Source organism: Macaca mulatta, chromosome 11 (genome assembly GCF_049350105.2).
Source record: "Macaca mulatta isolate MMU2019108-1 chromosome 11, T2T-MMU8v2.0, whole genome shotgun sequence".
In the NCBI taxonomy this organism is placed as follows: Eukaryota; Metazoa; Chordata; class Mammalia; order Primates; family Cercopithecidae; genus Macaca; species Macaca mulatta.
The window spans coordinates 25,041,071-25,066,919 of record NC_133416.1 but is presented as its reverse complement, the minus strand read 5'-3'; the positions used below and the strand labels follow the sequence as shown (position 1 = coordinate 25,066,919).

General features: G+C 33.0%; 1 protein-coding gene across 7 annotated transcripts in view; it reads right to left on the bottom strand.

Annotated features, from left to right (window-relative positions):
- Nucleotides 1-660: 660 nt before the first annotated feature.
- The window catches only part of ETNK1 (ethanolamine kinase 1), a 61,738-nt gene continuing 36,549 nt past the window's right edge, over nt 661-25,849 (bottom strand). For 2 of the 7 annotated variants that reach the window (XM_015151275.3, XM_077953713.1), the window contains exons 5-8: nt 17,991-18,074; nt 16,044-16,204; nt 6,775-6,848; nt 661-6,445 (exon numbers count right to left, since the gene is read on the bottom strand). In XM_015151275.3, the coding sequence (XP_015006761.2) occupies nt 6,373-6,445; nt 6,775-6,848; nt 16,044-16,204; nt 17,991-18,074 (392 nt within the window). In that variant the 3' untranslated portion in view covers nt 661-6,372. Of the gene's footprint in view, nt 6,446-6,774; nt 6,849-16,043; nt 16,205-17,990; nt 18,075-20,605; nt 20,731-23,058; nt 23,209-25,849 lie in introns of all 7 variants that reach the window. The other 5 variants (XR_013400932.1, XR_013400934.1, XR_013400933.1 and 2 more) reach the window with 5 other exon arrangements.

The window sequence follows — 25,849 nt, the reverse complement described above, 5'->3', positions numbered from 1 at the left end:
GGTTGTCTAGCTTCACGTCCTGTTTCTATGGATTGTTTGTAACCAGTTTTTGCTGCAACTGTTACTGCTGATTAATATCTTGCTAATCATAGGTTATGAAAAGACCGTGTTTCTGTTTTAAGGCTCTGTTAGAAATTACTGATGCACACACTATATTATAAATTCTTATCTCTGTATATTGTACTTCTGCATACAGATGTTATGTTAAAGAATTACTTCATCCTCATGTGACCATCTCACCTAATAATCAAATGACCCTAAATCCCTCACTAACCTACCCCCGCTCTCACTAAACTTAATAATAAATGCTGGTATATCCAGTGCATTGGCGGCACCGTGGGACCAGAAGGTGGTGACCCCCTGGAAACAGCTTTCACTATGTTGTGTGGGTCTATTATTTCTCCACCTGCTGATCTGCCTGAGAGCAAAGAAAGAGCCCTGTTGCATTGTGGGCTGCTGGCCAGATCCCACAATACTTTTTAATGTATATAAAACTAAAACCAAACCAAAAAAAAAAAAAAAAAACCTAGAATTTAGAATTAGAATTTAAAGAATCACTCCACATATACACTTATATACTAACTTTGGAAAGTCTTGTTTGCAGATATTCACAAGGAAAACCTCAAAAATAAGTTGAAGTAACAAAATTTATGAATACACTGTAGTTAGAACTCAACTTTATTGTTACAACCAATTTTTATTTACAGAATATAAATCTCTTCAAAAAGATACATTCCTTCATTTAATCAATGGTAAAAAGCCTTATTAACAGAAATAAAGCCTAAACATCACTTATATTTGAACTGAAAGACAAACAGCTTCATTAAGTTTATGAACACATAGTGAAAATGTATTTTTACTTAACCAGTTACATGAATGAGGCTGTTTTTAATTTTCTTCACTGCCAACCTCATTTTAACCACAGAACAAATTTTACTTAAATTAACAGTAGTAAAAATGTAAAACTTAAATTTTAAACATGAAAATATGAAACAAAACCACAGGAAGTATCTTCATTACCAAACAGATTAACAAATTCTTAGACACTCAGATATTTTCTGAGGCATATCAAAACACCTACATCAAAAGTTGCATTCATTTAAGAGGTATCAATACATTGTCAGTGCTGAGACTATTTGTAGCACTTACATTATATACAAAGCAGCATTATACTACTATGCTTCACATTTGATAAACACGAATTTAAGCTTTATGCCACAATTTCCCAATTCAACATAGAGCTAACGCAATGACAGTTACTCAATTTCATTCTTTTTCTTCTGAAACTGAATAAGGAAATTATCATTTAAGCACATGGAAAAATGGCCATGTCTTTTCCTTTTAATAACAGTATATTTTAAAACTCAAATACTTCATATCGTGGAGATCTGACCTAGCTGTACAAAGGCTCCTAAATACAGTACAGTCAAAAAGTTTCCTCTTTGCAGACTCAATTTATAGCCAATTTAGTACAGATAAATACCGGAAACTACTTCAGATTATTGGACAATAAGAATTTCAGCGTGTCACCACCTGTAATTAAGTAGCAGCACACCACAACCACAGCAAGTAAACACTAATCTTCTCCACTGCCTTTTTGGGGTCTTTTCCAGTCCCCAGTGGTATCCAGGGATACCACTGGGTTTCAACTTATCTCTGAAGGTTCCTTTATTATGAGTTTTGAAACTTAACTAATGCATCACCTATAATTCTGTCGGCCAGTTTTTTTCTTACCATTCACTAATTAGTTTCAAATACAATATGTAATGTTTTCAAATTTTTATAAACACAGGTGTTGTACTAAAATGATTAATGGCATTTGAAATACCACAAATTGGTAAGATGTAAACCAAAACAATGGGATTAAGAGTATTTTAGAAAGAAATTTTTTGATAACTAGAAAAGCTATAGGATTCACAATGAATACAGATACAATATTTTTAACCCTGCCCTTTTATTACATCAGTAGTATAGTAAGTGCATAAAGTATAGAAGAGAAAGAAAATTTCAGGAGAGAAACCTACAAAAAACTTGAAGTTTGATGCGTCAAACACAAAAGAGTTTACAGTTCCCATAAGCACTATCATAATTTTTTCCTATCCAAATAATTCAGGTCTTCATTCCATTTCAAATTGTAATCCAGAAATGAAGATTTTCAGTGTAAAAAACTGTTCAGAAAAATCTAATTCATTATGTAATACATCTTATTAATTTCAGTCTTCAAGTATTCAAGTAATGCATACCCAAGTATTTTCTGTTACAGCAACACATTTACAGACTAAGCCTCAAACACGGGGAAAAATTCATTTAAAATAATTGATACACTTTTCTGTCCAACGACATCAAACCCAAGACATGACACTGGAATCACACAAGTGGTATATAAAAGTTAAAAATTTTAAAATAAGGTGGTTCAATATAACTAACAATGTCTTCTTTTCAAAACAAACTGATAACAGGTTATCTTAATATGTAACTAAATTCCCAGTAAAAGGATATTCTGGAATCTAATGGACCAAAGAAAAAGCAGAGCAAATCAATTTTGAAAAATGAAGCTGCTTTACCACATACTTAAAATTATTTTTCCTCTGTGCATAATAATTACTAGCATTTGTTTTCTGCATAAAGTAGCACAAGTTGCTGTCAACAAGTTTGCTAGCATAAAGCATCGTAACTTTGTCTATCAACTGAATGACTGATTGATTAAAAGCTTAAGTCTGTATCACTTTGGAATGTTTATTAAAAGCAATTTAAAGCAGAAAATCGAAATGACAGTATTTTCACTTATATTATGAAGACAGGAATTCGTAAAATGGTACAGAAGGCTTCTGTGTAATGTAAAAAAGAAATAACTATATAATTTTAAAAGTGGAGGGTTCTAACTTTTAATTGAGAGTGTTTGGGGGAAACTTTTTTCTTTAAATCTGGAAGCTGTAGTAACATATATTTATGAAGTTAAATATTTTTAGTTCGGCAAAAATGGAAACAGTTGTCATTACAAGATTACTTATGTCTTTTCTGTCTTTTATGATCCTATCAGGATCAACTTTAAATTTAAAGAAGTCATTTGAGATATGCTTAAGTTGAAGTAAAGACTTATTATTTGTCTTGTTTCTGTATATATGGAACTTAGATTCACATTGGGATATATAAAATTTCAAGGTTTTTTTGTAGAAAAAAAATTAACAACCCTAAAAATAGGAAATTATTAAATTACATTTTTAATTTCCTTTAGCTTGGAATCATGAGTCAAAGAATGGAGCTCTATTCATATAACAGTGTACAAATTCACTGCTTCCAGGAATCTAACCTCACAAAACCTAACGGCTAACTAAAAAATAAAGAAAAGTCTTATTAAGCATCGAGAGGCTAAATAAATAAGTACTGACATTAACCAAAGCCGACAAACCCTATTTCCAGTTCCTGTGATCTCACTGTGCAGCCACAACTGTTGGCTATTTTTAGTCTAAAACCAACAAGCTGAATCATTTCCTTACAGAAAAATTTCTACAAAAGGGAAGAGAATGCAAAACAATACACAATGCAAGATACAATTCACACTAATTTACAAATTTTTATTTACATTATTTTATATACATTCCAGGCAGACCTACTTGATGAGTTTTGTGCTCATATTGATCTCAGATGATCATGTGTACTGTATGATGTACTACCACATCTCTTTTGATTTCCAGAATATGGTGGTAGCATGGGGTTAGGAGGAAAAGAAATCACTGGTCAGGTGAGATCATACAAGTATGAAGGGGAAATAATGAAAAAATTTGTGGAATTTTGCTTGTTAAAGCATCCAGGCCACTATGGTCTATTGATTAACATTGAATATACATGAATGCCACTTCTTACAGCCATTTTCATATTTACAAAATGAGCTTACTACTAGTTGAGTTATTAGGTAAGGCATTCAAGTTCCTTAGCTTAACATAAAAAGGCAACAGACATCTCAGCACACCACAGGACAAATTTTAGAGGGATGATTTTAGAGCACTTTGAGATTTACCCTTCTTTAGAATCCCTTAAGCGGTTGATATAAAAGAGAAGCAATTCTGAACCCTATTACTAGCCTGCACCACGATCCCAAAAACCTACACAGGAAGTAGGAGCATCACAACACCCAAAATCTAGCCAGAGTGGGGAAAATAGATTAAGTATCTTATTTTGTTCCCAAGATCCACTGCATATTCCCAGAACTAAAGTGAGAGCCTTTATTCCTGGTGACATTCACTTCCCTATGAATCTCTCCAAAAAACTTACAATAGTGTGACAGCTAGTAGCTATGCACAGTCTATCAGCAATGGCTCAGTGAATCTCTATTCAAAACAGTTTGAAGTAAGAACATGGAGTAAGGTAGAAAAATTATCTTCTCTCCTCCCACAGTTCTACAAGATATATACTGTTGCACTTTAGAAGGCAGAAAGCAAAAAAAAAAAAAAAAAAAAAAAAAACGAGTATTAACACATTCTTTATCTGTTTTATGAAAATGTTCCAACCATAGACAAAAATTCCACCAAAAACAATTTTTCAAGTTCACACTAACATTATAAAAAGCTACTAGTTGTTTAATTGGTTCCATTCACTTAATCAACTAGGCAAAGTTCTATTGATCTTACAGTAATATGGTTTGTAAAAACAAAAGTGAACATTTATAACATTGGGGAGGTAGAAACCAAATCTGGTCTAACACTGTTATAGATACAAACATATTTTAAGATTCTATTTATGTAACTAGAATTTACCATTTAAAATGGCCTGTGTTTCTATTTACTTTATTAGCTTTAAAAATCTTGAGATAATCCAAGTATTTTAAAGCATTTGTCTGAGAATATTAAGTCATTTGGAATACATCAGACTCCTCAGAAGATTTCTCAGAGGATAAATTTGTAGTTGCATATTTTGAATATGCAGATCCAGTAAGCCAACTTTGTACATGGGCACTTATGTGACCGAAGTGCAAAGCTTGTCAGACTAATTTTCTAAGTAAAGTTAACCATGACTGCCCAACTACAACAGCAGACTTCAAAACCTGAAGCCTATTTATCTATCTGAAAGATCTAACTTCTTTCCATATAATAATTACCTCCTTCTTACCACCAAACTAAATTAAAAATACAGTTAAACAAAAACAAGAGAAATAAACAAAAACCCTCCTGCCATGACTATTTCTGCTTAATTCACATTTTGTCATCTGTCAGATTTTAAGTGTACAAGATCAATGCCCTAAGTGTTCCTTATTTAATTACATAACTGCCTCAACATATAACGCTGAACTTACATATATCAAGTAATCATTTGCTATCACTCTAAAAACATAGAACCAGACTAAAACATGAAACTAAAATGTAAGGAACGAAACATGAAACTAAAACATGAAACTGAAATGCAAGGAATGACTCTGGATAGGTAAAAAATAATTAGCCTAAACAATATTTTCTTATTTCCACATATGATAAACTTTGTATGTTTGTTTTAAAAATTAGCAATACTACTGACTAATAATCAAAAACATAAAGCATCTCTAAAAGTAAAAGAAAATTTTTGGTTAGAAAGAATTTGATACTGTAAAATTTTCAAAACTGAAAATAGTAACTTGATCACATTTAGCATTTGAAAACATTATTTAATACAGATTTTGGTAACATTAACTCATACTTATTCCAAGATTATATGGTAAATATTTATATTTATACTGCCAGACTACGTAGAGAAATGGGGATTTAATTCTAAGTTATATTACCCCAAAAAGAAATACTTTCTAATATTGAATTCAACAAGATGTACCACCAACACAGACAGTGAATGTATTTCACCTTCCGAAACAGGTATTTTTATATGAAAATCCTAAACTATCTACATCAGTCAATGACTGGCATTTCAAGAGAAAATGATTCATTTTACTTACAATGCATCAAGATAAAAAGGTTACACTGAACAACTAGAATGTTTACTGAAATTAATATTAAAGTAAAACTGAAAACAATTTATCTGGGACATTTTCATTGCTTACACTCAACAAACATGAAACAGAGAAAAACAGTCACAGAATCCTGTTAAGTTTATAATAAATAATTCACATACAACATAGGTTAAATTATCAAAGAAATGCTTAAACTGACATCTTTATACCTTTTGCAGATTTAACACATTTCTAATCCACCACATACTGAGAGCAGTAGGTATATTTCTTGACATCATTCAGTCTATTTAAAAAATAGATTGATTGTTTAGAGGCATAATTTATAAAGCAAGATAACCAAATTAAATAACAGAATTTTAACTAATATTGGCTTTTTGGGATTTCTTAAGAAAAGATTCACAAGCATTGCTCAGCTACTGGAGAATAATTAAATCTCTTCTTTACTCAGGCACTTTTAATGCAGTAACCTCAGGCTTCATTTTAAAGTACTGGTTAAAACGAACAATTGCATACCTAGTGAGAAAAAGAGAACAACAAAAAAATTAGTCAAAGCTGAAAAACTTGGTCCTCCCCTTATTTCCACTCAGTCCTCTCTAAGCTGGTTTTTTTAAAGTTTAACATTTTCAAAGGACATATTTTTAGTTTACTGCACCACCTACTGGACACTTTTCTAATCCTGTGAGCACTTAACAGCTTATAGCAATTTCTTCACAGACCAATTACTAAATGTATGCAACTTTTATAATTGATTGCAAATAACTACAATATTCCCTGTGAATTCTAAATGTTAATCCAAACAAAAGCAGAGACCAATGTAATCCATATAATAAAATTTAACTCACCCAAGGAAATCAAACTCAATAGTGGAGTATTTGGCTTGAATCAAAGCCCACAATCCCCAAAAGAAATGAGAAGCCTTAAAAGAAGGAAAGAAAAATAAAAAATTATGATAATGAATTTCTCTGTAAAACACATATGAATTGCTAATTCTATCCTCTAAATCAACTCCATGCACCACACTTTCTTGCTGTTCTTTTTATATACAGTGTCTAAAACCTAGATCATATTGAAGTCTACACCTGCTAGATGGCTACAGATCACTTTCGTCAACACCAAAGGAGGTTATGGTAAATTACAATCACTTGAAAAATAGAGGTCAGTTACTGTGACCTGCTTTTTTATAAAGCAAAGTTTACTATTAGCACTGATAGATGTTAGTGTTTTTAAAGGTTATAATTGCTAACAGGCTTACACATTATATCAAAGGCCTTTGTTTCTTGACATAAAAATATAAACACAAAAGAAAACCCAAATCTCACAAGCAATAAATATATTTAAATGTAAAAAATGTTCTAGGGGTGAAAAACATCTGAAAATTGTCTTATTGGCTTAATTCTGCATAACAGACTACAACATAAAGTAACACAACTTATGTCAGGAAAAATATGGGCTTTGGACTTACAGGGAAATTTAGTATGTAATCAGTAACTATAAAATAATTATGTGTGCTTTACAATCTATTTTCAGTTGAACATGGTAATATTTTAAAATTTGAACAAGATTTCACTTCCCAAGAAATACTATATTCTAACTAAAAATTCTAAGTAGAAAAAGTATTAAAGACAAGGTTTTTGTTTCAGCTAAATTCATTATAGCAACAGTAACAAAGGGGCTCTAACAAAAAAGTACTCAACAGCCGTGACCTTGATATTTTTAAATACCAAGGTCAAGCAGCACAGTATATCAAAAAGAATTCTTAATTTGAATTACAAGATGTAGAGGCTCCAGTCCAGGCTCTATCTCTGAGTACCTTTGCAACCTTTAATAAGTCACAAACTTTAGTGTCAGATCTATCATTTACGAGATGGGAATATCAGCCATTCTGTATTCTACATAGGATTGTTTTAAAGACTAAAGGAAATAATATATGTAAAAACAAATTTTCAACCTAAAGATCTCTATTTAAAAAGCACACTGCACTTTGGTTTTGGCTTCCCCAAAAAATATCACTAACCATCCAGCTCTTCAGGAGGCTGGTGATCACTAGAGCCCAGGAGTTCAAGGCTGCAGTGAGGAGCACGCCACTGCACTCCAGCCTGGGCAACAGAGTGAGACCCTATCTCTTAAAAAAAAAAAAAAAAAGAACAAGAATATAATTTCTTATCTGATACAGGGATAGAAAAGAATAAACAATGTAGCAAAGACTAAACAAGTAAAGTCACTTGCACATGAAGCATAATAGTTTGAAAAAAAAAAAAAAAAAAAAAAAAAAAAAGCTGGGCTCTGGTGTGTGGCTTTAAGCACCAAACACGGTGCCTTTATTTCCTCATCTGTAAAATGTAGGTCATAATAGTGCCTATACCTGGCATATAACAAATATTCAATAGGATGCTAGCTATTCTTACTACATGAAACCAGAATGATTAAAAATGATAAAGATTTTCAAAAATGGTCTTCTATCTAAAAAAGTGTATCGGGTATTGAGAAATGAAGTTACGAAATTAGAGGACTTTCTTCTTTTCAAAGTCTACATCAGAGGTTCTTAAAGTGGTCGATGAACCCATGGGAGGTTTCAGAGGCCCAAAATTACTTTCATAATTACACTGATATGTTACTTGCCTTTTTGACTATGTTAACGTTTACACCAATGGTTCAAAAGCAGAGGAGGGTGAAGCTACTGTTACCTTAAGTCAAGGCAGTCGTAGCAAATCACACTAGTATAACAGTTTTATTCTTCACCATCACACAATAACAGTAAAAAGCCACTAAAGAATGTCCTTTGTGAAACCATTAAAACTATTAATTTTATCAAATCTCTACCCTGAAATACAAGCTCTAGTATTCTGTGGGAGGAAATAGGCAGTACATATAAAGCATGTCTACTGCATATCCAAAGTACAATGGTTGTCTCAGGAAAAACACTTAGGTAACTGACTTTTGAGTTGAATTTGCACATTTTTAATGCAACACCATTTTTACTTGAAAAAAAATGACTAATATACAAACTAGAGTTATCAAACTAGAGTTATCAGACTTGGGTATTTGGCAGACATTTTCCCAACTATAAAAAAGATAACTTGTCATTTCAGTGAAAATAACTGACAGTATTTGTTGCCAATGATAAAATTCAAGTTTTCACCCTAAAATTAGAACATGAGAAAAGTTGTATGTGATTCTGTGAGCTTAACAGCTTCTCAATATAGTACTGTAAGTTTTTCTGATGACACTGGTGGTGATATCAACACATGTGATCTTTAGCTATCTTATAATGAGATGTGTCAACATTTGGAAGATCTATACAACTCAATGAATCAATTATTTTCCAAATAACTAATAAGCTAAAATTACCAAATCACATACAGGTAAAAGAATCATTCAATCTGCAAGATAAACCAGTAGATCTTAATGTAATACAGTAAAAAGTTAATTGATATGTTCAGATTATTCACAGCAACTAACCTTTAAGAAACTATCACTTGTTGAGTTTTGGTCTAGTATCAAAAAAGAATATCCACAATTATCTGAAAAGGCAAAATACTCCTCTTTTCCAGCATGCATGTGTGAAACTTTTTTTCATATACTTGAAATGAAACAATCCATCACAAAAGATGTAATGCAGAAGCAGATACGGGAATCCCGCTGTATTCTATTAAACCAGACATTAAAGAAATTTGCAGAAGTGTAAAATAATGCCATTCTTCTCACTAAATTGTTTTTTGTTTTGAAAAATAGTTATTCTATTTATGGTATTTACATTAATGTAATGAGTTTATTTTAAATATATATATATATACTTAAATGTTTGAATTTTGACTTCTAATATGGTAAATACTGCCAATTAATTCACAAAGACAAAAGCTTGTAGAGGTCTTCAAAAAAATTTTAAGTGTGTAGAGGTCCTAAGATTGAAAACTTTGAGAACCACTAGTCTAAATCGCCTTGCATATTTTACATTGATATAAAATCACCTATAGATGGTATCCTAATCTCTTCTTCCTACTAAATTTATTCTGTAGTGGAAAAGACTGAGAAATCAAGAATCATTCTGCATTTTAAAAACATACCAACTTAGCTCTTCTCACCATTGTCAAGCAGAGATGGTAACTATATTTCTCAATTAGTTTTTATTCATATACTTAAATAAATTAAATGATTCTACACTAAAGAAGCATTATCCATAAAATCTCACTGAAATCTCATTTGTGTAGGCAACCATTTTTATAGGGGGAAAAGTGATAAATTAATATATAACAGTGGATTCTAAATGGATGAGAAGCAAAGGCAGAAAACAGCCCATTGGTCATTTGCATCCCCCCAAAATATAAGTACACCCCAAAAAATAATAAATTCTGTAACTATACTATTTCTTTTACATTTGGAGGTTATGGATATGTAAGTCTCTCTGTTAAAAGGTATTTTAATTTCTACACTACTCACCCCTGTTGCAAAGAAATATTCAAAGCTTTATATGGTAAGTAAATAACTAAAATAAATCCCAAGTGTGCATATAATGGGGAAAAAAGAAAAAAAAGAAAAACTCCTCAAAGTCATTATGTATACTCTGTTTGGTTTTATAATGCATATACCTACTTTTGTTTGCCACCATCTCAACATTAAACAATCAATGACAAGTGAAGTCTTATAATCTTCAGAAGTCTGTATCACGGCCTGAGCACTAAACATTTACTAACCATTTGTAATATTTCAAAACACGTATACCCTGATCTTATTATTCAGACCTGCTTTTCTTTTTATCAAAGCAGCTTCATAAACTATCTGAGGAGGAAACAGCACTTAAGACACATCCATAAGGAATAAGAGAAATCTGTAAAGGGATGCAGGGAAAGAAATCTGTAAAGGGCATTCCAGGTAGAAGGAATAAGCTTCTAAGTACACAGACATGAAACATCATGGAGTATGTCGGCACAAAATGACTCTGCTAGGGCTGATGTAGGAGGTGTGAAGTAGTGGGAAATAAGAGTTTGCAGATGCTGTCATTTGGATTTCATTCTGTAGGTCACAGGGAGCCATAAAATAGAAAAGTGACACAATCTAATTGACAAATTAAATTCTAATTACTAGAAAGGATCACTTTCTTAATAAACAGGATAAATTAAAGACAGGAAAAACAACAACAACAACAACAAACTGAAGGCAAAGAGACCAGCAAAGGCTAATGTTAGTAAGAGATTAAGTTCTCAATCAAAAGTCAAAAATAAAGGGAGAAGGGGATGAAATCAAGAACATTTTAGGAAGCAAGAACAGAACTTGGAAGGGGTAGACCCAAATCAGAACACTAGGGAATACTACTAACATGTAAGAGGGCTGGGAGAAGAGGAGGAAAGAGGAGCCAGATTAAGAGACTGAGCAAGACAGTACAAAAAGAGAATTTGTCACACGGCTTTAAAATGATGTATTCCCCCTCCCTGCAAGAATATGGCCAGGTGAGGTGGCTCACACCTGTAATCCCAACACTCGGGAAGGCCAAGGTGGGTGGATCATTTGAGGTCAGGAGTTCAAGACCAGCCTGGCTGACATGGTGAAACTCCGTCTCTACCAAAAACACAAAAATCAGCCGGGTGTACCGGCAAACGCCTATAATCCCACCTACTGAGGCCAGAGAACTGCTTGAACCCAGGAGGCAGAGGTTGCAGTGAGCCCAGATTGCGCCACTGCACTCGAGGCTGGGCGATAGAGACTCCATACTGGAGGGGGAAAAAAACCCCACAAATATGAGAACTATCAGATCCTGTATGTAAGCAAATGCAACTACTCCCACACCCTAGGAGAATGCGAAGTCTTATCAGGCCCTATGATGGTTAATATTAGGTGTCAACTTGATTGGACTGAGGGATGCCTAGTTGGCTGGTAAAGTATTGTTTCTGGGTGTGTCTGTGAGGGTGTTGCCAGAGGAGACTGACATTTGAGTCTGTGGACTGGGAGAGGAAGACCCACCCTCAATGTGGGCTGGCATCATCCAATCGGCTGCCAGCCTGGCAAAAACAAAGCAGCAGAAGAAAGTCGGATAACTTGGCTTGCCGGGTTTTCTGGCTTCCTTCTTTTACCCCATGTTGGATGCTTCCTCCTGCTCCTCCTGCCCTTGGACATCAGAATCCAAGTTCTTCGGCATTTGGACACTTGGACTTAGACCAGTGGTTTGCCAGGGGGCTCTTGGGCCTTTGGCCACAGACTGAAGGCAGCATGGTCAGCTTTTCTGGTTTTGAGGCTTTCAAACTTGTACTGAGCCACTACTGGCTTCCTTCTTCCTCAGCATGCAGACAGCCTATTGTGAGACTTCACCTTGTGATCATGTGAGCCAATTCTCCCTAACAAACTTCCTTTCACACATACATATATCCTATTAGCTCTGTCCCTCTGGGGAACACTAATACAAATTCCATATGTGAGTGCTTGGGGTGAACTCCTTCTCCTCTTTGGAATGTTACATTACACTTTCTCAGAACCCATGTGAGTAATTGACCTCAACTAGTGGACTTCAAAATGCATATAAACATAACAATTTGACACTCCGAACACTTAGTCTGTGACAGGCTGCACTCTGTCAGCTACTTCTCCAAAAGCAGAGTTCAGGCCTCTATAGGCCTTGGAGCTCTGAAGTCTCATCATGACAACACTAACACTACCTTCTTGCATTCAGGAACTTCAGGTGTCTTCAAGGATCTTTCCTATGTTGGTCAAGCCCAAGAAACTAATCGTAAAAAGGTATAGCTCAATCCTCTCCTGCTTTCATCCTAATTGGACTGGACTTTTAATAATTTGGAACTCACTCATTATATAGTTAATGTACCTCATCTATTGAGTATATTCCCTGTGAGATTTGTTCAGGTTGTTCTTCCTCCCTTTAAGCATTGTGAACCTAAGGGGAAAAAATTATCTTTGTACGGCAATAAAGTGTGTAATTCATGAAACTAGACTTTGATAATTTCCTTGTTTTCATCATATATAAAACTATCACAAAGTCAACGAGAGAATATTTTTTAAATCAATGGTAAATACTACTGACAGATCAAGGAAGATAAGGACTGAAAAATTTACATTGGACTTAGCGATTATGTCATGATTGGTAAGCCTTACCTGATTTTCTTTTTATAGTAGCGAGGGAAAAGGCAGATTGCAGTGTCTGAGAAATGCATGAAGGACAAGGGAGTAAGATTGAGGGTTTCCTTTTATTTCACATTGCAATCACAATTACTGATTCCTTCAAATGCTTGAGATGTGACAGGCACATACTCAATAAACAGTGGGAGGAAATTAAGAGTTAGTAAAAGAGGAAGGTAAATGGCTAGCTAAAAAGAAGCTACAGAAAGTCTTGAAAAAGAAAAGAAGGTATGTCAAAAGAAGGTAGTAACAGAGGCCCTGATGCAAGAAAGTTGTGACATCCCAGAAGGGCAGGAAAATCACACAACAGACGATCAGCAGAATTCTGATAAAATAAGAACAGGAATTGAAACAAAAACTGTCTTGATAAATAAAGGGCTTTTCAAAATCTCCTTAAGCTGAGAAGCAACTTCAGCAAAGTCTCAGGAGAAAAAAATCAATTTACAAAAATCACAAGCATTCCTATACACCGATAATAGACAAACAGAGAGCCAAATCCTAAGTGAACTCCCATTCACAATTGCTGCAAAGAGAATTAAATACCCACGAATACAACATACAAGGGATGTGAAGGACCTCTTCAAGGAGAACTACAAACCACTGCTCAAGGAAATAAAAGAGGACACAAACAAATGGAAAAACATTCCATGCTCATGGATAGGAAGAATCGATATCGTGAAAATGGCAATATTGCCCAAAGTAATTTATAGATTCAATGCTATCCCCATCAAGCTTCCATTGCCTTTCTTCACAGAATTAGAGAAAACTACTTTAAATTTCATATGAAGTCAAAAAAGACCCTGAATAGCCAAGATAATCCTAAGCAAAAAGAACAAAGCTGGAGGCATCATGCTACCTGACTTCAAACTATACCACAAGGCTACAGTAACCAAAACAGCATGGTACTGCTACCAAAACAGATAAATAGATCAATGGAATGGAACAGAACCCAGGCCTCAGAAATAACACCACACATCTACAACCATCTTATCTTTGACAAACCTGAGAAAAACAAGCAATGGGGGAAAAATTCCCTATTTAATAAATGGTGTTGGGAAAACTGGCTAGCCTTATGCAGAAAACTGAAACTGGTCCCCTTCCTTACACCTTATACAAAAATTAACTCAAGACAGATTAAAGACTTAAATGTAAATCAGCCAGGCATGGTGGCGTGTACCTGTAGTCCTAGCTACTTGAAAGGCTGAGTTGGGAGGATCCCTTGTGCTCAGGAGTTTGAGGTTGCAGTGAGCTATGACCATACCACTGCATTCCAGCCTGGGTGACAAACACCTTGTATCCAATAAAAAATAGGCCTGGCATGGTGGCTCATGCCTGTAATCCCAGCACTTTGGGAGGCTGAGCCGGGGAAAATCACTTACGCCCAGGAGTTCAAGACCAGCCTGCGCAATATAGAGAGACCTCATCTCCACAAAAAAACTAAAAAATTAGCCAGGTATGGTGGCCCTTGCTACTCGGAAGGCTCAAGTGGGAGGATTGCTTAAGTCCGGGAGGTTGAGGCTGCAATGACCTGTGATCACATCACTATACTCCAGGCCTGGATGATAGAGCAAAACTGTCTCAAAATAAAAATAAAAGTAAGTAAATATTAAAATAAAATCAATTTTAAAAGAAATGACTGTCAAATTTTACCAGTAAAAGAGTTATTCTGTACATCTTATTTGGCCTTCTAAATTATAAGCATTTTGAAAGAATGCATTTTTTAAAATTCTTCCAATCCACCTGACCTAGAATAACAATAAGTACTTAGTATCTGATTAATGAATCAGAAGTACAGGTATTTTTCAATGCCATGTACAGATACAGTCATAGTATCCCCCCAAAATGTTAAATGTCATCAAAAGTTTGCAAGGAAATCCAAATCAGCTTTCTAACAGCAAACAGTGGGACTGATGACTAAGAATTGATGAGCTATGTGTACTTTACATGGAAATTAACTAATTCAATGAATAAATGGAATATTAGGTTTATTCTGAAGCTCATTAAGTAACCTAAAGAGAAAGAAAGGCCTACATTCTCTAAAATCATGCTTAAATACAATAAATAGAAACAGCAGACATCCTAGGACCAGCTGTAGAGCATGTCATTAATTGACCCAGTAGTTGTACCAAAAATAGATATAAGAACAGCAGGTAAAGGAACATTTCAGGACACTCTCTTACTTCGGATGTATTCTGAGTAACTCTGGTCATACGGTACTTTTAAGACTATAAAAATGGTATACTTGTATACCACTAGGGTCTATCTGTACAGACAACATAACAAATATTTCCCGTGTCAACTGTACAAAATTATATTAAAACTGAAAAGCAGCAGCTAAAATAGCCTTGGCTTATTATTCCATTTAATTATCTAACACCTTAGTTGAAAGATCATTCTAATGTATCATACTGTTCTCAAAAGATAATTTAATGAGCTAATTTTTAAAATATAAATGCATGAAAAGAGAAGTAGGTCTTAATAATAAAGCTTTAAGATACCAATAAAGCTGGAAATAACTGCTTATCAAATGAAGGTCAAGAAGACAAAACACTGGATAAGTCATAAAAAACATAATCCTACTGGTTCTTCCAACCTACATTTATCATATAAGATCTAACTATAAAATGTGTTGTGGAAAAGCTCCTTTCCTGTAAAATCTGACTTTGATGTAAAGAAAGGAATAGACTAAGAAATTGTTTTATGCATCAATCTTAACCCTAATAAGAATCCACTCATTAAACAAATAATTACTGAGTACCTACCATATGGCCAGGCATTGTTCTAGGGGATAGGGATATAGTAGGAAATGAAACAAAATTGTCTTAAAAGCAATGCAATGGGGTAATGCATACTGTAAATGGTCATATATTTTCACTATTCTGAACAAAAATTCACAAAACTTAAAATAAGAAATTGTCTAAGATGACAAAAATTTAGAGGCATTTTAAATTACAGTAAGAACCGTTCATTAATTCTGTACATTTAAACTTACCAATGCAAACTGATTGACTTGAATGAAGAGTATTTCTACCTCCTTTTCAGTAACTTCAGTCCCAAAGCCCTTAAATTCTTTGTAGGCTTCAAGGTAAGCACGCAGCCACTGGCTCTGGAGTTCTCTATCTGGATACAGACTATAGTCTACATCACTTACACCTTTAGAAGAAAAAAAAAAATACACTGAAAAATTTTAAAACATAAACTCTTCTGCATACCTTAATAATCCCTAAAACCACCATTTTTTCATAAAAAAATGAAAAGTTCCATTTTGGCTAGAATGGTACCTGTTAAGTAAATAGCATTTATTAAAATAATAAACCAATCATTCTGTATTTCAGCTTAAACGCTAAGGCACATTACTGTTGATCACCAAATCAATTCTCATGGCTTCAATTTTTCCTCAAAGTATGTAGCTAGAACCAGCTGCATCACAAACCCAAAATATGCATTTTAGGAAGCAACTCAGGAAATTCTTAAGCATGCTGACATTTGGAGAACCACCTCAAAGTGTGGCTATAAAACTTTTTAAAACATGACTCATGGTAAGAATACTTTTTTTTTTTCTGGAGACGGAATCTTGTTCTGTCGCCCAGGCTGGAGTGCAGTGGCGTGATTTCAGTTCACTGCAACCAAGAATACATTTTTTTTGAGACCTTATACATATAACCAGCTGATACTAAATTTCACACAACAGTATTTACCCCAACAACATTTTCCAACTCTGATATTTTGTTTCTCTTTTCCATTCCTTGCTTTGAAAAAAAAAAAGTCATTACCCCAAAAATTTAATTTCATGATCTGTAGTTTGGAAAATACTAACCTAGAAGACAAAGTTCATACTATTTTCCTTAGCATCCAAGGTTCTTTATAAGTTGGTCTAAATCTACCTCACTAGTACCATAACTTTCTAGGCTCCTTCATGAATTTTATATCCTATAAAAGTAGTTTTTTACACATCCAAATTCTACCTAACTCACAAGTTTTAGCTCACTTTTTTTGCTCACGAAATCATTGAAGATCACTGGAGTTTTCTATTTCATATCGACGGCAATGACTGTCTATATTAGTAATATGGTAATATTTCATTATATGTACAGCTAGTTCCGTTTCCATAGATGAGATATGTAAAAATATGTACAGCTTATATGTATATGATAAGTTTGGTAGTCCAAAACAACTGGAAATGTCAAATTAAAATTTTTCCCCAGAGTATTTCCCAGTCTGGTAATCTGAAGTATATAAAAATACATAAATACATAAACTTACACAAATATAAATTCAACAATAAAAAATTTCTACTATGTATAAACCATTCAGGGGTATGTTCTAATCTTTAGCTTTTACAGCATTTCATATTTCTAAATAAAGAGTGATAAAATGGATTTTAAATTATTTCCATTTACATTTAAAAAACTAGTAATTTTAATTTAAGTTAGGGGTAAAAATGACCAACTTTTCAATATTCATAGCCAAAGACAAAAAAAGGTTATTGAGTTTTTTAGTGAACCAACATTCCAAAAGCCCCAGTTTACACTGGAAACAGCAAAGGCTTTTTAAATGCTTAAAAATTAGCTTCAAATCTTAGTTCTCTGTATTTTACTGTGACGTTGGTAAGTTTCTTTTTGATATGTAAACTGGGAATATTACCTTGTAGGGCTGTTGTGGAGAAAAAAATGAGGTAAGATTTATGAAGCACCTTATACTATGTCTGGTCTCAACAGAAGCCACAATCATTATCTTTCTCCTATTACTTTCTGATGGCAATTAAGGAAGAAATTTTGGTCATCTCTGCTTTCCTCCAGTGACAAACAAAAGCAAAGAAAAACGGTCAACAACATATGGGAAAATGTTGCTCCTGCTCCCAGTTTATTTGCTTTAAAAAAGAACAAAATATTCTGCAAATACCACTTCAAAGCTACATAAGTTACTCTATTAGTTATACCTGCAAATTCATTGAAATGATTTCCAATGTCATATGCCAGGTAGTTGTATCCAGAATATTCATAATCAATGAACTGTACATCACCTATGTGAGACACAAAAACAAAGACATTAAGAAATCACATATAAGATCAGAAAATCCCTATGCTATTTGTAATTAAATAGCTTCCAATATTTTGTCTCACTGTACGTGCTTGATTACATGCACTTCTGAGACAATACAGGGTAAGGCTGTGAATTTTATGGCAATGAGCTTTACAAAATTCAAATTATTTCTCTTGGTCAACAGCTTCTTTGTAAACACTAATGTCCACTTTTTTAAAGAAAAATGAAAAGACAGTCATTCTCCAAGTTTAAACAAAAGCAAAATACATCTTTCGCCACATGGGGGCACCAGTTACTTAAAAATTCAAGTTTAATTAGAAACAAAATTTTTATATTTGAAAATTGCTAATAATCTGTGTAATTTTAACAAAAATTTTGATACTCCAAGAGTAAACTGATAAGCTTATCTACATATGGAAATAAAATATAAACTTTTCAAGACCTGAATTCTGTAAATCTTGCAATAATGCTATAATACTTGCTGAGCAAATTAAGTAAGATCACTAACAAGAAGTTAGTTGCTATCATATGCTTACATTTTCCTGTAATACTACCTAAGGTTTCCATATCTGAGCAGCATTAAGGTGGTGGTTTTATCTTATAAAAAAGCAAAAGTATGGTTTCTGTTAACGTTTATAAATGTGAGAAATTTTTACATAAGCTAAATAGATGCCTATTCTAAATTACTGCTACATATATAGGCATGTCATTATAGCTCTCCAAAGATAATCTAGTTCTTTCATACTACTACTCAGGAACTTTTAACTTTTGAGTAATATTATAAAGGATTTGCCTTAACAAAGATATAGGTCCTATATTCAAAAGAAAAAGCAAAAGAGACAGAGAGAAACCTTAAAAAAAAAAATCAATGTGGGTCACTGTCTTCACCAGGGATCACAAACTCAAAGGCTTACAGGGTGTGGAGTTAAAATGGATATATGAACAGAGATGGCTGTAAGAATATAGAAAATGTTTAACACCTGCATAGTTACACTGTCTTTTAATCATCAGGCTTAGGTAGGAGAACAAATTCCTGGTCTTTTCACATTGTTATTTATTTCCCAAATAAAAACAGCTTTTGAATTATAGTATCTTGATATACATTTGTAAGTTTAATTTTGGAAAGTATTTGATCATATTCAAACACAAACAAAAACAAAATTATATGACAAAAAATGTCATGGCAAATTGTGTTTTACATAAAAGCAAATATTTTTAATATAATTGTATTTAATATATAATTCTAAACTTGTATAAATAAGTCACATCTAGAATAAGTGAGAATAATCAGTTATAACCCAGTTATAAAAATGTAATGTGTATTATAATAATAAATATAAGATTTTAAAATATTGGTGACAATAAATCACGGCAATTCAACTACCTCAAGTATTATATATTTTTTTCTCTCTTTGTTTTTTGTAGAGACGGGGGTCTTGCTATGTTGCCCAGGCTGGTATTGAACTCCTGGCCTGAAGTGATCCTCCTGTCTGTATACCTGAATTCACAGAATATTACTCCACAAGTCTTAGAGTTAACCAAATCACTTTACTAAACTGCAGAATGGGAAGTAGAAACATGTTTTAAAGTTTCTTTTCTAGGAATCATGGGAGTAGGAGAGTGAAGAGACAACCATCATGATAAAATACTCACAGGCATGAAAGTAAAATGAAATAAAACCATGAAGAAATCTCATTTTCAAAAATAATGACCAGGGAAATTACAAATGTCATATGAAAAGGAGATACTAAGTAGTAAACTGTGATCCAAATTAAAATATGCCTACAGAGAAAAAATATATATGTAAATAATGCATGTGGGGAAGGATGAATGGAAATAAACCAAAATGTTTAAACTATTAACAGGTGATAGACAAGTGACTTTTTTCCTTTTATTTTAAAATTTTATTTTAAAATTTATGTACAATAAGTAATAGAAATAAATTAGAGGAAAAATGTTATTTTAGAAGAGAAAAAGATGAATTCCCTATACAAAACTATCAGTAAAAAGACTAAAACCAATGATTTCAGAGACATCTATCCACCAGACTTCAGAAACTCAGGATACAAGATTTACTAAGTTGTACAACTGATCTAACCTAACAGTTTTAATATGTAATTTTTAAAATCTGCAGCTGTTGATAGCTTTAGCTCTCTAAAACAAATTCTTGTAGAGCTCATATTAACTGTTACATGCCAATAAAAATACACAGCCCAGTCCTGAAGCTTACTTTTGCCACATAAACATAAGCTTCAATTTCAATTTTCAAAATTATATTTAGAATTTGGCAAATACAGTTAAAATGGCAGGTAAAACATGCCTGCTTGTAGAGTAAATACAATTTAATTAAAGCATAGCACATTTTAACAAAAGTTAAAATCTGTTTCACTATGAAAATTTTAGCAATGACTTTTTGTAGTAACATTAATTAATTAAAACTAGCCTTTATTTTTAAATGCTATGTTGAGTTTATAAATAATGAAATTTTAAAAATAAGAAAATGAAGCTAACAAGATACAGATGAGGCTGTTACCAGGCTCCGTGCATGTGAACAAGTGATGCGATAAACCTCCAGTCAGTGCGTTTAAGAAGCACGGGGTGCGCCGCCACATGGCAGCAACAATGGCATACCTAATCTGTAGCAGATGAAGAAAATTTGGCAAACTCACATTGTACAAGACACAAAGCTTAAAAGGAAAAAAATTTAAAAAAAAAAATCTGCATTAGCTATTCTTTTTCAAACTATTGCAAACAAAGTGGAACTCAACCTTAAATTTAATCTTCTGCAACAAAGTAAAATTTAAAAAGCCAACTTCTCATAGTTAGGGTGCCAGAAAAATCAAATTACTGGAAAATGCTTTCCTAACAACAGAAAATACACTTTTTCCTTCTATAAAGTTAACTTCTGATTTCTAAAATTTCCCTTTATTTAAATGAATATCCACATCAGCAATAAAAATTAACTAGCTCATATAGCAAGATCATCTTGTCAGTTCTTTAAGATACGAATTTTTAATTGGGGTTTCAAGGATGAAAAGACAATTAGAATATTCCCTAAAATTTTATGTGTATGTGCACTTTCTTAGGAGGAGATTCTCAATTTTTCAGATTCTCAAGGGACCCTTGACCTTTAAAAAGTAAAGAACTACTACTTTAAGGCCTAGGAGTGTTATTTTAGTTATCTTTATATAATTATCACAACGACAAGCACATAATGGGTAAAGTATATAATTAATGGATAAAACTACAATTTGAATTTTCCAAACCTACATTTTTGTCTTTTATTACTTTATTTCTTGCATATCTTTATCAGGGTAATCAAATCCCCACACTACTGGTTAAACTGTTCAAATCTTAGTAAAAGACTGAAAACAGTCTGCCAATTTTTAAGGTACTTTAAAACCAAAAAATAATAATGTAATACCTAAAGTTGTCTAATTATCACATAACATGTTTGTCTGAATTCCTTTATTTTGTTGTTAGGAGAAAGGAATAAAAATGAAAAGCAAAACAGTCAATATGAGAACCTGAAAAATCTTTCCAATTCACCCTACTTGCTCTGCAATGTTAGGCAGGTTCAAAGAGAACAATACGAAAAGCAACTATAATCCTAACGTTAGCAAAATGTTTTCTGTCTTATACAGAAAAAGGGAGTATTCTAGTCTGAAACACTTTCCCTTCAATCCTCATGCTGGTGTCCTGTAGTACTCTGTACCCCTTCACCAAGGCACTCATCATTCTAAATGTAGGTATCTGTTCAGTGATTGGACTTCTCCACTACATGACACACAGCCTCCTGGAGGGGCAGTAGGGTCCCCTTCCTCTTTCATCATGCAATCCACAGAGCAATCCCTAGGACACAGGAAATATTTAAATGCTAGTGGAAAAAATGGAAGTTTTGCAGAAAATGCTGACACACAATAACACACTTGCTGGGGTAGGGGGAAAGACAAAAAAGCATGGAAAACTAAAGGAAAAATGTGGTGTTTCTGACATTTTCATTCAAGTACAAGACTGAACACAGTGGGCCAGAATGCATGAATGAAAAAACAAACAAACAAACTAGTACCTATATTAGGTCCCTCTTTCTTAATAGCTTCAGGTTTTTACAGTTCATTTAAGTTTTTTATTATCTGACTTACATTTTATTTTCTGCTAACTAGTGGTTGAGAATACAAATTAAAGCAGAGTTAAAGATTAAACTACATTTAGAAACACCACCCTAGAAAACACAGTTTACCAAACACAAAAATCAATTTGTATTTATTTAAATTTTTTAAAAGTACCAATGTAAAAACTCTTCTCAGTCATTAAAACATGAATAACATGATAACTACAAAGCTTTCTCAGGAGTAATAGTACAGTGGATAAGATTTAGAGCCAAACAAGTGACTATGGGGACTCACCCATTTTCTATTTATATTGTGTAGAACTCTTAAAACAAAACAAAACAAAACAAAACCTGATTTACTCTTTAATTCCCAGAAAAAGCTTTCCTTTTCTTCTACTCATTTCCTTAAACAGCTGTAAATCAGCTTCTTGTATTTTGCTGACAGAGAAAATAAACAGTGATTGCCATTACTGACATTTAAAGTTACATATTAGGTATTTACATGAGCTTTTAGGAAGAAATGGGAGAGAGGAGGAGAAATGAAAGTCACCAAAAGTCATGAGACCAATAAACATTCTGAGAGAGCATCAAGACATGAGATAGAAATCTCAACAGCTTTAGTAATTTCTTGATGTCAGTAGTTAAATGATTAGTTGAAATTAAAATATTAGATTTAAAGTTAGTCATAGGCAATATTACAATTTGTTCTGCTTAATATAAAGTCTATTAAATTAATGATTGATTTAAAAGATGACTGATAATTCCTATAGTTTTGGAGCAAGAACCACTGCTTTTGGTTTCCTTATTATATATCAAATTCTACCATCATTATCATTAAGTATTCTTTTCTTACCTTTTTAGGATGTCATTTCACTGAAGGCAAGGAATGGGCCGCTGCTTACCAATCACCTAATTCCTGGCACTAACTTTTCAAAAATCTTGACAGCTACCATCAACTTCAGAAAGGAAGCTCACTCTTCTCCCATGTCCTGAGTCCTGTCAACTGACATGGTGAGAGTAGGTAGAGGCAAAATTTCTTCCTGTGATGCCTATCAGTTCCAATAACATTCGCATGTAAAAATGCCTACAAACTGCAGGGTGCTCATAGTATGTGTGCCTTGTGTATAAATATGACCCATATATACATATACACACATTTGTAATTCTAAATTAATATCTCAAGTTATAGTTAAGATAGAAACTGAAAGTTGCACTTAAGGCAAACTGAATTGTCATGTCATATCTATCTGTTAATTTAGTCCTACCATCTAGCCTATAATAACCATTTTTCATTTTTTCAGAATCAGATACACTTTGTAAAACAAACGCTATAAACATAATACAGGGTTGGCGAACCATGTACCTTCAGCCCAAATCCAATCCACCACCTATCTTTGGAAAAAGTTTTATTGGAAAACAGCTACACTCATTTAGGTATGTATTGTCTATCGCTGTGTTCATGCCTCAACACACAGCTGAAAAGTTGCAATGGAGACTATCCAGCCCACAACGCCTAAAAGTTGTACTACACAGCTCCTTACAGAAAATGTTTGCCAACCCCTTTGTCAGTATAATAGCTACAACTAAGAGCTGCTAAGTCCTTGGTCCAGTGCTATATATTTTATATGCATAATCTAAAATCTTGTTAGCATCCATCTGAAGTAGATACTGTCTCTAAGTTACAAATAAAGCAAACTAAAGTTCTAGACTATCAGTAGCACAAAAACTGCCTCAGAATCTGTTAAACACAAAATTTCTAAGCCTATCTATAAAAATTATTGTTTAATTGGTCATGGGTGGGGCCCAGAAATCCAAATTTTTCCCAAGTACCATAGGTGATTCTGATGTAAATTGTCAAGAACAGTCTGTGTTTACATAAAGACATAAAGAGATAAAATGATATGTCTAATACAACTTATTTCTGTAAGTAACTGGGTAGGGATCTAAACTCAAATGTGCTTACTTCCAAAATCTATACTCTTTCTGACTTCTCTTGGTAGTAACCAAGCTTTAATTGTATCTGCTTTTAAGAGTCAGAGATTTTCTAGTACAAAATCTAAGTTACTATGGTTTAAACATATATGCAGAGACATCAAGATAATCCAGTATAAATTTAAGAAGTTTGCCTAAAATTTGTACTTCTGAGAAATTAAGGGTCTGAAACATACTGCAGACAAAGACTGAGCTTGATGATTTCAAGGCCAGTTCCTTGGCTTTCATCTTATTATGTTTTATCTATTGGTATCTCAAAGATGGGTACACAATAATGAAACCCGGAGCTCAAGTCATATGAATGACTTAAGAAGTAATAACAAATCAAACATGTTTGTGAATATGCAGCTTAATCATTTATTTTATATGGAAATTATCTTTATCTCAAAAGAGTCAACATGGCATTTATACGCTATAATAAGGCAACTAGTTTAAGAAGGTAAATAACTGCAGTCTGTATCTCTAGCTTTAATTACCCTTTTCAAAACTGCTGCCATAAGTGTTAATGCTATGCTACAATCTCAAATATATAAAATTTATTCCTGTGATGCCTATCGGTTCCAAAAACATTTGCATGTAAAAATGCCTACAAACTGCAGGGTGCTCATAGTGTGTGTGCTTTGTGTATAAATATGTTATGTATACATATACCCATATACATACACATCTTAATTCTAAATTAATCTAAATTAATCTCTCAAGTTATATTATAGAGATTAATATAAATCTCAAAATTAATCTCTCAAGTTATAGTTAAGATAGAAACTAAAAGTTGCACTTTTAGTGAACTGAATCGTCATGTCATATCTATCTGTTAATTAAGTCCTATATTTACCAGTTATATGCTTGCATTTAATATGCAAACATATCTACTAGTTATATTATATGCATATTATATTATATGCATATTAAATGCAAACATATAACTAGTTTGCATATTAAATTTACTCAATATTGACTATTTTTGTCTATTAAATTTATTAAATAATATAATTCATACCTTTTAAGGCATGGTATCTTCTACTTATAGTAAACACTCAAACATGTCATATAGTTAAATTACCTCAAAACCATCAGCTCCTAATTTCAAATGTAACACTAAAGACTAGGCTAAGTAAGTGTCTTGTCATACTCTAGTTTTAGATTTTTATTTGAACATTCTAACCATATTTCTTAATGCTTATGTTTCAACTAATCACACAGAAATTACTTTTTTAAACAGATACCATGGGATCAAAACTAGCCTTCCTAGTGAACATTATAAAACCACTGGTAAGGAGATAAAAAAAACCAGAACATTTCTATAAGTAAGACACATACACAACCACAAAGACTAAGAAAAAAACAAATGATACAAAAGAGACTTCAATAAAAAAGGCAAATTCTAAAAAATGTATCAAAACAGTTCACCTGTACAGCTGTAAAAATTTTCTGTGAAAGGAAAATTTGACACAAAACTATGATTCAAGTAACTTGGCACAAAAACAAATGACAACCTTGCATTCTTAAGGCTGAATTGAATAAAGATTTTATGTGAAAACATGGGAACTTTTCACATAACTGATCGATAGTTTAGAGATAAGTGACCATTTAAATAAAAAAGTGAAAATGTATTTTTTAATACCCAAGACAAAGTAATCTGATTTTTTTGG